General features: G+C 41.1%; 1 protein-coding gene across 1 annotated transcript in view; it reads left to right on the top strand.

Moving 5' to 3' along the window:
* Positions 1-13,205, top strand: part of LOC308114469 (contactin-associated protein-like 4) — a gene marked incomplete at both ends in the record, with an annotated part of 106,206 nt that overhangs the window by 59,650 nt on the left and 33,351 nt on the right. Inside the window, 3 exons of the mRNA XM_080471350.1 lie at positions 6,920-7,026; positions 9,348-9,467; positions 10,819-11,019. Coding sequence (XP_080327476.1) covers positions 6,920-7,026; positions 9,348-9,467; positions 10,819-11,019 — 428 coding nt within the window. The remainder of the gene's footprint in view (positions 1-6,919; positions 7,027-9,347; positions 9,468-10,818; positions 11,020-13,205) is intronic.

Here is a 13,205-nt window from a genome sequence, read left to right on the forward strand (position 1 = left end):
TCAAAGCAGAGATGATGTCCAGAATACATCTGCCAGCTTTGCAGCGGAGTCCATAAACTCACAAACACCACAAACAGGCAGAGGTCAAAGGTCAAGACCAGACAGACGAGACACAGGGGGACACCAAGGTTGGAATGAGGACTACACACATAGTAAAAATAGACTGGCGATGTCGAACAATAAACTGGCCCTTACATGATACACACACACACACGCACACACACACACACACACACACACACACACACAAACCTGAAAGCAGAGGGAGGTTACGAGAGTCCACAGGCAGCCACAACATGCAACTTGAAATGTGCAAAATCAAAAAACAAGAGCAAAAAACCCAGAGCTTAGAGTGGAAAATCACAAGATCAGTGAGCGTTTCGGCCCCATTTAATCAACGTTTTTAAGTGAAAATTGAAAGCATTTCTTGCGTTTTGTACGACCAGAGCCACTGAAAATGCAAATTTTTGAAAACGGCTTCCGCGGTGGAACTTTTCGAAAAAGACGTAAACACGGGAAAACGCATCACTGCTACTGTGCCTGTGCTCCACAGCCAGAGTAAATAGTTCTTCTGCACATACACAAGTAGATGGACAATAAGAACAATGTTGCTTTTAGAGTGTCAACACCCCCCGTCCAGATTCTCCTCGGAGTCGGTAGTTTTATAGTTGAGTTACTATAATAGCAATCCAACATTATCATCTGTCGTCGCGAATCTCTACTGGGTGCATGTGTGTATGTAGTTTTACTACAAAAACTAACAACAGTGCCCACTAGTGGCCTGGCATGATAACTACACTTTTTCTGAAATGAAAACGCAAAAAATGATGCGTTTCTACATAAACCGACGTCATGTAAACGGGTCTTCTGTATGTATATGAACTCTTCTTGAAAGAAAATCTACGAAATGATTCCCCATATTGCGTTCCAGGCCATTGTTGAAATCATTTTTCAGTCATAAACTGTCAGAGTACTGCAAATTTCCGAGTGGAGAACTAAAATAGCTGGAGTCATGCTCTGTCACTCTGAAGCATATTCCTCATTCGTTCTCGGGCTACCCCGATTGTTTTGTCACATAACTTGATGTGACACACAGCGCTGTATAGAAGTGAAGGATCATTTTTTTTCTTTTGGTTGATATTGTTTTGGCAGAGTGATTTATTTCCGAGGTGAAGCGCTGTGTTGCGTTGGGTCCCCGCAAAGTAGCAAACACACGACCAAGAAGTGAAGCGCTCACCCTCACCGCGTTTCCATTAAGGAGCGGAGAGTTATTGTCTGCTGGAGATCTGTGGAGCGAAACAACAACTGGCAGCAGCTGTTTGTTTCACTCTCATTGAGATCAGATGAGTCAGCATTTCTTTGTGGTCTGTCTTCACTCATCTGTTTCTAACAGTGCGCATAATCCTCGCGTGCCGTTTTTTTTTTTTCAGCTTTGATCACAGATGATCAACAGCTTTGATCATCTGTGATCAAAGCTGTTTAAATGAGCAACATGATGGAATCAGCAGCATTTCTCACACAGTGAGAAACTTCATCAATTTCTTTTTTTTTTTACTTTTCAATACTTTTTTGTCTACTTTCATTTGAATAAAGATGAGAAGCTCAGGTGTTATATATGGACTAAACATACATGAAAAAAGACGACATAAAAAAAAAGATATTGAAAAAAACTGCTTCAATTAAAGGTAAATGTCCATACTTGCACTATTTTTAAGCTTCACAAAATTTTGTTATGTTTTTTTGACCAAGTTTGGACCTGTTTCAGACTAAGTTTAGACCTGTTTAAGACAAGTTTAGGCATGTTTTAGACTGTTTGAACCTGTTTGTACACTAAATTTTAACATCTTTCACATTAAGTTTGGACATGTGTCAGACTGTTTGTACACAATTCCTCTCACTTACATCGTTGTAAAAGTAATCCAAAGCCATCTCAGATCTACAGACGTGGATAACAGAAGCAGACACCTGCTGTCTCCATGTGACTAAAAGCACTGCACAATTAAAAGTGACAATTAAGGCGATTATTGATGTTCCTCCATGCTTCACGCAGAAGACACATGGTCACGTGACTGAATGTACTTCCGAATACAACCACACACATTTTCATCAGAGAGAGACAACCTGCTCCAGTGGGTTTAATTGAATAGCTTTCTCTTCCTATTGCGTTCATCAGATTATTATTCAGCAGAATTCTGCTTTCTTCACAGATCTGACCGCTCACTGGAACAGAACAAGTGAATAACTCAGAGCTTCCACTCTACATTCCCGCTTCAATTCGATTTTGGGTCCATGAGATTAAAAAAGTTTTATGGAAAATACGGCTTGAGACAATTCTTCGAGGGGAGGCTGATGTAACTGTATTCGTGTTTCTTAATAGACCAATAACAGAGTGAAATCATCAAGCGAGTGCAGCCCAGCATCTATCACACTTTCGCCTTCAGTCTTGTGCGATCAGTGAAACTGGAGCGCCTTATATTTATGCTAAACACAGTCCACTAACTTCCTGAAGCTTTCAGCTTCACCAGAAGTGGAAACAGAGACTGTATGTTGTTCTCCGCAGGTCGACATCAAAAAGCTTGAGTTGAATGAGGTGACAGGCTTTTGTTTTCTTTTGATTTCCCTGCGTCAGTGAATCTCTAGCGAGTCGGTTTGCTTCACACAAATTAGTAAACGACGCTCTAATGGTGGTGTGGATCATTTTGTAATCTAAAAAGTTGGCTGATTAATCCGCCATCTTGTTCTGTCCATGTACCGAAGCCCATGTTTCTCCAAAGAGACGTCATTCCCTGGTGTGGGGACGAGTATTACTGTTGGAAAACCATTAAAAGTGAATTTTGCGTAATATGACCCCTTTAAAATTACACAACTTAACCAGTCAGATAGAAGTCTGTTCTCATTTCTGTCCAACCGTATGCCTGATTGAAACATACCACCTTCACCCATTCACAACATCTGTTCTTGTTCAAAGAAATGCCATGTCCACCGTCAATATACATGACATCATTATTGTACATTCATATGGTCGTCTCGTATTTATTGCACGGTGCTACCCGGAGACTTTCCTAGAGACTTCCCGCTGCAGTTGTTTTGTAGCTCATCAGCAATCAGACAGACACGCTGTAAATAAGGATCATGCACTCTAATTACTACAACCACAAATGCTCAGATTACTCAAATCCTACCTGGCACACACACGCGCGCACACACACACGCACACGCACAATTTCCAACCAGCCCAACACATAAAGTAAATAACAACCGTGCAGTGCAGTAATGTGAATTTGAAGTGAAAGCTAAGTTCCTTTTCTGCAAGGCTGCAGCATACTACAGATTAAAGCATAGTATAGAGATAAATGGATGTTTAAAAAAAAAAAAAAAAAAAAACCTTGCCTGTTGCCGGCTGACAGGCTGCTGAGTTTGTGTTTTTACCTAAATAAAGAGGAGGTTGCAGATTCTTAGCAGTCATCGGTTGTCTGTTCGATATCTTTCCCTTGGTTCAGGCGAACACACAGTTGAACAGGAAACATGGTGACTGAAACACGCCTGTTCAGATATGAAGACACACACACACACACACACACACACACACACACACACACACACACACACACACACACACACACACACACACACACACAACACCAGTGACGTGTGTGTCTCCTGAAACAGATGGAAAGGAACCAGTGGGGGTTAAGGAGCTATTACTCATCCCTTCCTATCGTCTCTTCTGTCTTTAGATTAGAGGCTGAGTTATGTGATTTCCATTTTTTTTTTCCTCGGGACACTTCATGACGGTTTTGGCTTCACCGTGTGCAGATTTGTCGGTAAATCTTCTCTCCCCATGTCCCTCGAGATGCTGTTTGAATCAGGAGGATGCCGTCACCACTGCCACGCAGTTCGGTTCACATGCTGCTATTGTGCATGCGCCATAGTAAATAGTCCTTCTGCACATGCTCAGTGGATGGACAATAACAACAAGGTTTTCTCCGGAGTATCATGACTCTCAATCTTCATTCTCCTGGGATTTTGAAAACAAAAGAAAACAACGCCAACTCATGACCCAAGTTGAAAACGACATCATTTTCAGCGTTTCTGCCATTGCGATGTAAACCAACATCATTTTCAAGACGTTGTCAAGTAAAGGTGAAACTTTTCTGGAACAAAAATGCACAAACAATGTTTTTCAGTTGAAAAACGTTTTTATCATTTATACTTTTTGGGGGGTAAAGTGTGAGCAAATCAAAGACTATATGTCCATCCTTTGTGTCATGATGAATGCCATTTTTTAAAAAATAGTGCCATAATAATCTTTAAATCTTTAAGCTTTCCCTTTTGTTGTGGTGCACACAATACGTGATGAAAATGTCTATATTTCCACAAAACCATACAATTACTCCCCAAAATAACTTCAATCGCCACATCAAGCCAATGTTACTTAAATGTTCTGGTGCAAAAGACAGTGAAATATTCAAAAAAAAAAACGTCTCCTGTAGCTGTTGCATTATGTATGTTTTTACAAACCCACCTCAGCTTGAGTCTCAGTGATGTGTTGTGTTCTTAAGAAATTTGCTTAAAGAAAATCAGTGATTTCTTTGAAATTTGTACAATTTGCTTGGTGGTTTGACCGGATTGGAACCTCCTGAGATCCGCTTTTGGCCCGCGGGCCTTATGTTTGACACCCCTGCTAAAGATGTAGGTGTTTGTCTTGTTATTTGGCAAAATAGTTTTGCCAATTCCTACTTATTAATAATACAACTCACGCGATAAACTTTAAGCTCTGTTCTGGTTTGTAGAAATTCCTGGTTGAATGGAACTTTTTGTTTTTCACGAATGTGGAACAAAGCGGAACAAAGTATTCATTAGCGTGCTTGTTAGAGAGTGCATTCAACAATTTATAGAAAAGCTTTTCCCTCAGGATGTGTAGAGTCGGCACCTAATACTTGCATTTCATTTGATATATTGTTTTCAAATGGAACGTGTGAACCGGAAAAATGACTCGCTGCTCTCTGAGCGAAAACCACTCCACTTTATTCGATTCCCGTGTCTTTGCCAGTGTAAGTCACTCACATATTGCAGCAGCTGTTACCTTTGTGGTTTTTCTTGTGGCGTCTTTACTATAAAATTGAGCTCTTTTTTAATTAATAACTATGAAAATGACAAATCGCATCCCTTTTCTGCATATCTTTGTATCCCTTCTGCTTTTACTCTCAATAACAAACCACTGCATCTTTATTCAGATCAGTTACAAAATGACTGACTTTAATGTTGACATATTGGCTGCAGTGGCTGATGGGAACAGGGCCAGTATTCTTTGCGTCCATCTTATACTAGGATGCAGTTTTACCACCTCCCTCGGGAGCCGCTCGCATTCCCACTGTGGACGCAAATCCCACATGTCAAGGCTTCTCCTGTGTCTCCGTCCCGTCTCAGTTAATTGATTTCATCGCGGCGGTGGGAAACATGGCGTTTTTCATAATCTCCAAAGCCTTCGTCACTCCTCTTCCTCCCACACAGGACTGATGTCACGATGGCTGCAGCGGTATGATATTTATCTATAAATAACACACGGAGCTCCTGTGAAGTCTGCCGGGAGCCGGGATTCAATGAAAAGAGCCACTTCAAACAGTCTTTTTAGAGTCTGAAGATCTGCTGCCAGGGAGAAATAAAGGAGATTTTTATTTTCAGACGAAAACTTTTCCTTTTATGCTATATGAAAAAAATAAAATAAAAAACATCTAAAAAGCACAAATCTGTGAAGTAATGATTTTTTATTTTGTTTTTGGATTGGACCGTGGAAGGGTGAGAGAGGTTTCAGATGAATCATCTTCAGAAGTTAGAACTCAAAATAAGGAAGCTGTTTGCTTCTTTTTTTATTTTTTTTATTTTTTTTTAACAAATCAACAACTTCACGCAACTTCATGTAAAAAAACAAAAAAACAGTTATTAAAGACAAATTTTTCAGTTCAATCTAAGCTGCTTTTTAGTTGTGGACATCAAATAAATAAGCTTGAGAAGCTACATGGTTTTTACTCTCGACTATATTACAGCTACTTTAATAAAGTTTGTATTTTCTTTTCCTTTTCTTTTTTAAACGTGGCAGAAAATGTTTTAGCGACTGCTTGTGTTTTGTTCTGTCACCCTAAAGAACTCGCAGAGATTTGAAAACGTCTTATTATCATACCACTTCTGTTCCTGTTCTACTTTACCACCATCAAACTCCAGTGTAAAGACTCGACAACCCTGAAGTGACATGATTTAATGATAAGGAAACACTTTCTGCGTGTTTTTCCTGTGAATATCCCGGACAAAGTGAGGTTGTCTTATATTCCGTAATGAAGATACTGCATCTATCATTTCATTCCATATCACATGATCCACTTAATCCAAGTGTCGTGTTTGACTTTTGTGGATTTTTAAAAAGAAGAATCCATTTGTCGCTAAAATAAAAGCAGCACTTTGTTGATTTTGTTCCTTGAAAATCAAGAAGAAAAGTTAATCAACGAGAGAAATCGATGATCACTCCACCCCCCCCCCCCCCCCCCCCTGAGGTGCAGCTTTTATAGCAATCTGAATGCAGGATGATCATTTTAATCAAACGTTTAACACTGCATGACGTCCTCTCGGATACTTGATATACACTTTGACATTAAAAGCCTCTCGGCATTTTGCGGCTTTCATTTACAAACCAGAAGAGAATCAGCTGACATTTGAGTGAAGTATTTATCTGTATGTTTATATTCAAAGGTGAAGGAAGTGTTTTGTTTGTTTCTGAAGCCTCCGTTGTCCTCTGAAAGTTCCCCTAATGTCGAGAAGAAGCGTTTACCGGCGTGTCAAAGCTGATCTGTTATCAACCCTCAGGTGTTTTTGGTTGTTTTGTTTTTTTAATTCAACCCGGTGTCCGTCTCCCTCCTTTGCTCAGGTGTTCTCCCAGCCGCTGCGAACACGGCGGCCACTGCACTCAGTCCTGGACCGTCTTCCACTGCAACTGCTCCGACAGCGGATACAACGGAGCCACCTGCCACAGCTGTAAGTCATCGGAATGCAAACGTCTGCACACAACCTCGGAGGGAAGCCACAGCCGCGGGGAGGCGGGGAGGCGAGAAATGAGACACGAATTAGGCTGAGAGAATGTGTCAAACGGGATAATGGAGATTTGTTCACTTCTGAATTAATAAAAACTCCGGGGCAAACGCCGACGGGGAGCGATCCGACATTACAGTAGTAAATGAAATGTCATTGGATCAATACGATAAAGATCCTGCTATTTTTATTATCGTTTCTATTATGTTTTCCAGAGATTAATAAAGGGAGAATCAATACTCTAAACCAGGGTAATGTCACACACACACACACACACACACACACACACACACACACACACACACACACACACACACACACACACACACACACACAAACAGATACAGATACATAAACTCTCCTGCTGAAATGAGACATCGTCCAAACCCAGACAGGTGAGAGTACACTTTTGATAATCAAACGCAAACATTCACATCCAATGACACATTTTAGGTTCAACAATTTCAAGGCACTTTTGACTTTCGAGAAAAACTCAATGATGCCAGATCGGCAAGTATAGAAGACAAACTCCCTTTTATCAGGAAGAAACCTGCAGAACCAGAGAGAGAGAGAGAGAGAGAGAGAGAGAGAGAGAGAGAGAGAGAGAGAGAGAGAGAGAGACTGCAGGACAGAGACTAAATGTTAGTGACATGTCATCGTGAAACACGAGTGAGAAAGAAACGAATCTCCCAGGAGTCTAAACCTATAGCAGCTTCTCGAGAAAATAGTCCAGAGTGGCCTGAACTCATCCTAACTGTAAGCTTTACCAAACAGAAAAGTCTTAATCCTAAAGTTTAAAGTGGAGACTGCGTTAGCCTCCCTGTTTTGTTTTTTTTGTAACATGGAACAAAGCACCAGTGTACAGAAAAGAAAAATCCAACAAACATAAGAAGGTAAAACAAGCAAACTCCAAACAGAATTTAGAAATCGAATCTTCCTGCTTTTCCATAAGAGTTCTAGACATCAACTACAAACGTAACCAATCATTCTCTATAAGCACATGCACTGACTTTCCGAACTGACAAAATTTCAAAGAAAACAAAGACTCGTTAAATCAAATTTCTTAAGAGTGGCAACACAACACCGAGTCCCGAGCTGAGATTTCAGTGATGCTGCCATGAAAGCTACCAAACTAGCATTAGCCTCAAAGCCATGCTTTCAGGGTGAAATTGTGAAATCCCCCATAATGCAACAGCTGTAGGAGAATTTTTTATTTTTTTTTAAAAACCTTCTGGTTTTTAATGAAACCAGAAGGTTTCATTAAAATTGTCTTTATGTTGAGATCGTAGTCGTTTTCAGTAGTAATTGTTTGGTTTTGCAACAATATGGACTTTCTCGTCACGTATTCGCTGCGACACATCAAAGAAAAACTTAAAACTTTCAATTTAAAGGTTATTATTGCACTATTTTACTGGTCCGGTCCACTCAAGATGAAATTGTACTATTAGTGGCCTCTGGACTAAAATATGCTTTAATATCTCAGATTCTCACGTCGTTTGTTCACCGTACAGGGAGACCCAGAACTCAGATTTTATAAATCGATCATCTTCTCTGAGCTCTGCCTATCGTCATACGATGGAGGCTGATGAGACTGTAGCTGTGACTAAAAATACCGGGGAAATAATAAGCCAAGCATGACAGCGTGGTGATGCCAAGGGTGAGACTCCCTGGCGGTGCGCTGATTGCCTGGAGGAGGCTTTCCCACACACTTCACCTCCGCTCTCGTTCTGATCACCGGCGCTTCTCTGCACACCGAGAAGAAGCTGGTGGATAAAAGGCCGACGGCTGTGGAGAAGGACGAAGACAAGGAACGGACGGGAACGCGGCATCTTTGACTTGAGCAGGTCCGCCCGTCGACTGTGGACGGCACTTCTGGTGTGAAATAGAGACGGAGGCGGTGAGAGTTATGCAGGCGGAGGAGGAGGAGGAGGAAGAGGAGGAGAAGGAGGAGGAAGGCCTGACAAAGGTCTGATAAAGTTTTATTTATCGGGTGTGTGTGTGTATTCCCATCAGTCACTGCTGTCGCCTCCAGTCGGATTAAACTTTAGTTTATGGGACGTCTTAAGATTACTTTCTCTTTTGCTCTGATCATGAGATGCGTGCATCCTCCACCCCACCCCTCCACCCCTCCACCCCCCACCACACACACACACACACACACACACACACACACACACACACACACACACACACACACACACACACACACACACAACACCCCTCCCAGCCCCTTGACGCTGTGGATCTCGTGATTCTCCCCCCCCCAGCGGTGTACGAGCAGTCCTGCGAGGCGTACAAACACAACGGCAACTCGTCGGGACACTTCTACATCGACGTGGACGGCAGCGGACCAATCAGCCCGCAGCTGGTGTACTGCAACATGACAGGTGACATGCACACACACGCACACACACACACACACACACACACACACACACACACACACACACACACACACACACACACACACACACACACACACACACACACACACACACACACACACACCCATGTGCTTCATCATCATATGATCAACTGACATCGTTGCAAACGATGATGTTCCTTTCATTATTCAGTGTCAAGCTTCATTCCTCTTTTCCTCCCTTTCTCTTAATCCCTCATGTTATTTGTATACCATCATATAAATATGAGCTACGATGTTACAGATTTGTTGGTTCATCAGGTTTTTTGTGTCCATTTTGTTATTTTCCTTAGTTCTTCTATTTTTTTTACCGTGATCGACGTTCACTCTTTTTTGATGAACACGTAACAGTGACAGTTCATCTTAAGACACAATTAACTGCAATTCGTCGATTCACATATTATTTGATTTAGAGAAGATTAATTACCAGCCCTGTTGATAATTGAATCGCTAAAATGATTCATTTTTATAAAATGGAAATCATTAAAAGGGATCTCATTGTGGCCTTTGAGAAACTGTGTCTCATTTTCTGAACAATTAAAGTGCAAATTGCAATAAATACAAATTAATGGTGGCAGTAGAAGCACGTTTCCCTATTTCTTCACAGATTTTAAAGCTTTTCTTTACAGCTCCTTCAAACGAGCCACACAAGAGATAGAAACACTCGAACATCATTTCATGATCTTCTTTTACCTCAGTGTGCTTTCATAATGCCTCAATAGACGAGACCAGAGGTCTGCGACCTGTAGCTCTTCAGCCTCTCTGTGGTGACTCTTCAGCCTCTCTGTGGTGGCTCCATGAAGCTTTCAGGAAATTCTATGTAAATAAACAGAAATGGTCTGTCCTTCAGGGATACTGAGCTTGACAAAACTGTATATTTAGTCTAAATAAAAGCACACTTTCAAAGCATAAAATGCTTTTTTTTTATTAATTTAATTTAATTTAATTTTATTTTATTTTATTTTATTTCAGACTATCATAATATCTGGGCTATTGAGGGCACTTGAATATAAGCCACACCCACCAAATTTTTAAAGAATAAATTAAAATTTAGGAGTTACGTGATGCACCTGAATGCATCACCCGTGTATCAGCAGCAGGAAGCTCATTAACCCATAAAAACCCATGAATTAGTCACATCATTATTTAAGCCGCAGGGTTCAGAGCATGTTAAAAAAAAGTAGCTGCTTATAGTCCAGAAATTACGGTAATCAATTAGCACACACGTGGTCCAGAAATACTGTAAGCAGTGTGAAGTTATGTACATGTATTTCTACGTCTTTATTAAATCCACTGTGTGAACGTGTCTCCGTCAGAGGACGACACGTGGATGGTGATGCAGCACAACAACACCGAGCTGACCAGAGTCCGAGCGTCTCCGGGTTCCAACCAGCACTCGGTTCACTTCCAGTATCCGTCCGAAGAGGAGCAGCTTCAGGCCGCCATCAGCCAATCGGAGCACTGCGAGCAGGAGCTGTCCTACCACTGCAGCAAGTCCCGCCTCCTCAACACCCTGGGTGAGAGATGTTTGCTTTGTGCAGTCACGGGAAGTGGGAATTACCGGTTTCTCTTCTCCACTCAAGTAAAAGTAATGGCATTTCCAGTTGCAAAAGTAAATCTGATTTTATTTTTCTTTATTTTTTTTACTTTATTGACACATAATTCCTTTTAAAGGCCAATCTAACCCCTGTTTTGGTGTTTTCTAGTTTTTCATGGTCACAACCAACATACTCAACTCTACCGCTCAACCGACAAACGCATGTCCTTTACAAATGTGGCCCAATTTAACCATCTATTGCTAAAATATCCTTTTTTGTTTTTGTGCTTTACATTAACAATGCTGCGATTGACTTTCACTCCGAGGATTCACGATTATTTGTTTCTTAATTGTTCTCAAAGGTCATCTTACTATTTAACTAGAGCTACACTCGGTAGAGCGCAGACCGTCGTCAACGCCACATTTGTGGATAGCGGTTAACATCCCAAAACATATGAGATCGGCCCCTGGGTGGTGACAAACCACCCCTGAATATTTCATGCAGTTTGGGTGAGAGGTTTTTGCAAAAGTTGGTCAAATACATACGTACAAAAAAACGTAACCTTCTCCGCCAACTTTCACTGGCGATGGTAATTATCTAACACGGGGATGTCAAACATCTCAAGCGGCCGGACGTAATACATAATAATGACATAATAACCTTTGAATTGAAACTTTAAAGTTCTTCTTCGTCGTGGTGCCGAATATATGAAATGTCTTTATTTTCACAAAAACTAAACAATTACTCCAAAAAATTACTGCCATCTTGACATAAAGTCAATTTTAATGAAATAAATCTCAAAAAAACCCAACTCAGTCTTATTTTCATCCTCAACCTGTGAGTGTAACAAAAGAGAGTAAATAGTCCCTTGTTTCTAATTGACGCGTCGGGTTAAATGCATGTTGCTGAAAGCAGGCTGGTTCCCCGACAGACAAGTCATTTCGCTCCGTTTACAAACGATCCAGACAATTTGTTTGTTCAGGATTTGTTCCTTCCGGAGTGACTGTATTGACTCAGAGGTGTTGAGCATTAAATACAGAATTAGAATCACTTTGTTCGCCAGAGTGTATTGAATGCGGCTTAGTAGCAGATAACTCTGCAACTTAGATCATTATATTGATTGTTTTCTTTTTCTTTTTCAGACCATTTTAGCCATTTTGAAGTGGCATTATTTTACTGAACATAAATGCATGAACAAGTTCTGTCGGAAATCCTTTAATTCTTGCAATATCTTTCAGATGGCAGCGAGTCGATTTAGTTACGGCCTTAATGTGGTGGATGAATATCAGGTCTGCGTCCAGATGTCGGATTATTATTTGTTGCCCACATACAAACACGGAGTGTTTTACACCGAGACTGCAGGTCATGTGAGTAATGAGTAAAGCGGATAGAGACAAGGATATGTTTCTGTTTCCATTAAGCACAGCGGGGGAAGACACAGCGCTCTCGTTTATTTCCACCAGACAGCAACACAATAGACCTTGGCAAAAAAAATGAAATCAAAAAAGTAAAAACGCTGAACCTTGCTCTTTAACAATAAACAGGAACAAAGTTAATTTCTGGCCGAGAGTAAATGTGACTGCTGAAAAAGTCATTACAGCTCGTCCCGAAAGTTTTGTACCACATCATACTGCCTTCTATCATCATAATTTCATTAAAAACTACAAATGCCACGGGTAATGTGTTCCAGCTTTTCTGCTGGATGACGGCTTTATCGTGGCAATTTTCAACACTTTGTCATTTGGATCCCGTAGTTAAAATAGTTTCAAAGCAGCGGACCCACCGATACGCTGACATCAATACAGCTTGAGTGTGACATCAATATAACTCCTTGCGGAGCTACGGGAGGGAAAATTTGACTGGTGGAGCAACTTTTTGGTGCGGCGGGTAATAAAATGATGGATGAAAATAGTGAACGCGGTGGAGAAGGAAGAATGAGTCGAAAAATAAAAAAGTTCCATTCTAAACTCTCGGGCGCTCGCCGGGAAAATGAAGAAGCGCCGACTCAGCAGAGACATTTGCAATCACCTTCTCGCCATCCTCCCTAACGCACACACACACACACACACACACACACACACACACACACACACACACACACACACACACACACACACACACACACACACACACACACACACACACACACACACACACACACACAC

This window comes from Lipophrys pholis, assembly GCF_963383615.2.
Source record: "Lipophrys pholis genome assembly, chromosome: 1".
Classification (NCBI taxonomy): domain Eukaryota; kingdom Metazoa; phylum Chordata; class Actinopteri; order Blenniiformes; family Blenniidae; genus Lipophrys; species Lipophrys pholis.